Source organism: Cebus imitator, unplaced genomic scaffold, assembly GCF_001604975.1.
Source record: "Cebus imitator isolate Cc_AM_T3 unplaced genomic scaffold, Cebus_imitator-1.0 Scaffold434, whole genome shotgun sequence".
Lineage (NCBI taxonomy): Eukaryota > Metazoa > Chordata > Mammalia > Primates > Cebidae > Cebus > Cebus imitator.
In genome coordinates this window covers 1,624,217-1,627,029 of record NW_016107749.1, presented here as the reverse complement: position 1 = coordinate 1,627,029, position 2,813 = coordinate 1,624,217, and the positions used below count along the sequence as shown (strand labels likewise).

At 38.7% G+C, this 2,813-nt stretch overlaps 1 protein-coding gene across 3 annotated transcripts in view; it reads left to right on the top strand.

Moving 5' to 3' along the window:
• Positions 1 to 2,813, top strand: part of SPPL3 (signal peptide peptidase like 3) — a 149,807-nt gene that overhangs the window by 104,157 nt on the left and 42,837 nt on the right. For all 3 annotated transcript variants that reach the window (XM_017510257.2, XM_017510258.2, XM_017510260.2), the window contains exon 2: positions 1,904 to 1,981. In XM_017510257.2, the coding sequence (XP_017365746.1) occupies positions 1,904 to 1,981 (78 nt within the window). The remainder of the gene's footprint in view (positions 1 to 1,903; positions 1,982 to 2,813) is intronic.

The following is a 2,813-nucleotide window of genomic DNA, read 5'->3' as shown; positions in this document are numbered from 1 at the left end:
AAAAAAAAAAAAAAAAAAAGTTTTAAGACCTTCCTTATCTTGACATTTACCCTCCAGCTGCCATTCTCTTCCCTGCCCTTTTCAAAATACTGTCTCCATTTTCTCAGCTTTAACTTCTCAGCTAGTTTCAGTCTGACTCCATCTCACCACTTGACTCAGTGGCCACTCCAGTTGTCTATCTTGACCTCTCAGCAGCATTCATGGTTGGCGATGTCTCCCTCCTAATGCAGTGAGTGTCAATTGAATATTTAATGCGTTATGCTCTTTATATGAATTCATTTAATCCCTTAACAACTCTTTGAGGCGGATGTTGTCATTATCCCCATTTTACAGATGAAAAGTTGAAGCTTAGAGAGGCTAAGTAACTGGCTTAGCTACTAAGTTGTAGAGAAGAAGGGATTAAATTCAGGCCTCATTCAATTCTGCTGCCTTTCTGAAATAACGTGCTATCCTGGGTTTTCCTTTTCTGTCTCTACTTCATCTTGGTTTCTTTGCAGTTCCTTCTTCTACCTGATCTTTAAATTTCAAGGTTTCTCAAGCCTTGATCCTAGGTCCTCTTTTCACTGCTGCGAGGCATTCACACACACCTATGGCTTCAGTTGCCATGTGGAAGGTGATGAGTTCTCAGTGTATATACATATTCAGCTCAGAACCGTTTCAATATCCAGCAGTCTCCTTAGTACATTCAAACCTTAGTTTAAAATCTGTTCCTCCTGTGTTACCTTTTATTTCCCCCCTAAATGGTATAAACCCAGCTAAGCAGAATCCTAGGGATCACCGCTAATTCTTCCCTCTCTTCGTTCCCATGAACAATCACCAGGTCCTATTTATTGTGTCCTGTATCTCTCTAATTCATCTTCCTCCCTAAAGAAAGCTTCCCTGTTCTTAGACTGGATCCCCTAATATACATTCTCATAGTACCCTGTACTTCTGTTTCTCTCCATTGTAACATTCTTCATTACTATATTCATTCAGTTATGTAATTTTTTTTTCTTTTCTTTAGAGTGAAATTCATTTCTTTAGAAAAGACATTTAGGCAGAGACCAAGGCACTCTTATTTATTACTATATATCCCAGTGGCTAGCACAGGGCCTGGCACGTAGGCAGTATTAAATACAAATATTTGTTTTAGGAAAATCCCTGACAAATAAGAATGGGTAATGGGGAGGGTGAACTCAGGGAAACAAACTTTAAAACAAGATTTCCAACAGTCAAGCCATAGAAGGGAGCTAACACATTGGCAGTGGGATTGGGAGAAATAGGGCAGTTGGGGATGTGGACGTAAGAGAAACAAAGGGCTGTCAAGAATGCAACAGATTTTTAGCTTTGGCAGCTGAGGGGATGGTAATACCATTCCTTGAGAGGATCAGGTAAGACAGAGAGAATATTTGTGTTGGACCTGTTGACTTTGAAGAACCTCCTGTAAGCCATCTGGATGGTGATAACCAGTAGGCAGTTAGAAAAATGGAAACGGGGAATTCAGGAGATGCAGGCTTTACCTCATCACTGAGTAAAACCAGTAAAATACTCTTAGTGGTTCAAATGCAAATGGATAACAGTGGAATTATTGAGACTTTTTGCCATTGGCACAGATTTGGTCAATATTTTGATAATTTTTTAATTGGGGGTGGATATTGTAAACATATACAGAGATGGAATTTTTACATAGATGTCATTTTACATGCTGTAAGTAGTAACTAATAATAGCTGTAAACCTGTCAATTTATTCTTCCTGTTAAACTAGCAAATCTTAATTGTGTTATCTTGTTAATGCTCATTTATACCTATTTTCTTCTTAAAGATAAAAACAAAGCTTAGTGGGGTTTATAGAACTCCGTTAGACTGTAAGCTCCGTTAGGACTCACTGCATGTGACTTAAATTTTTTTCCTCTTATTTCTCTAGGGCCTATTCCCTGGTGGATTCCAGTCAAGTGTCTACATTTCTGATTTCCATTCTTCTTATAGTCTATGGTAGTTTCAGGTAAGATGTCCTCAAATGGGGTTTATTTAAGTTGGTGGTGGAAGAAGGAAGCATTGCTCTGAAAGTGCTGGTACCACAACTTATTGTGTGAAGAAAAACAGGACTTCGGCAGGAGCTGAGTTAGAATAGGTAATTCTGGTATTTGTTCTTTAGTTGGCTACTGTTAAACACTTCTTGGTTTTGCTTATGACTTTGGCATATTAATGCTAACATAGAAAAACTAATTGCTTAAAATGCTAGTTCTGAAAATAATCACCTAAGCACTCTTTATTGAGAAGGTTAAGGAGAGAGTCTTTGTCAATGATTCTAGATTCTCACAGGGAACAAAGAGTTTAAATGGAAGGACAACTTGAAATATGAAAAAACAATACTACCAAATATCCATATAATAAAAGGACAAAGAGAAAACTTCATGTTTTGTTTTTTTCTAACCAAAAATCAAAGTATAGTCTCAAAGCTTTAGTAGGCTGACGAAGACCAGAGAAACCAAAGTAAAATTGTGCCCAGATTGCTAGTAAAGTTCTTTATCTTTGGCTGGACACAGTTGCATATGCCTATAATCCCAGCACTTTGGGAGGTTCAGACAGGAGGATTGCTTGAGTCCAGAAGTTTAAGACCAGCCTGGGCAACAAAGCAAGACCCACATCTCTGCAAAAAAGATTAAAAAAAAAAAGAAAAATTAGCCAGGCATGGTGGTAGTGCCTGTGTTCCCAGGTGCTCAGGAGGCTGAGGCAGAAAGAAGGATCACTTTAAGCCCAGGAGATTGAGGAGACAATGAGCTGCAATCATGTTGCTGCTCACCAGCCTGGGCAACAGAGCCAGACTGTGTCTC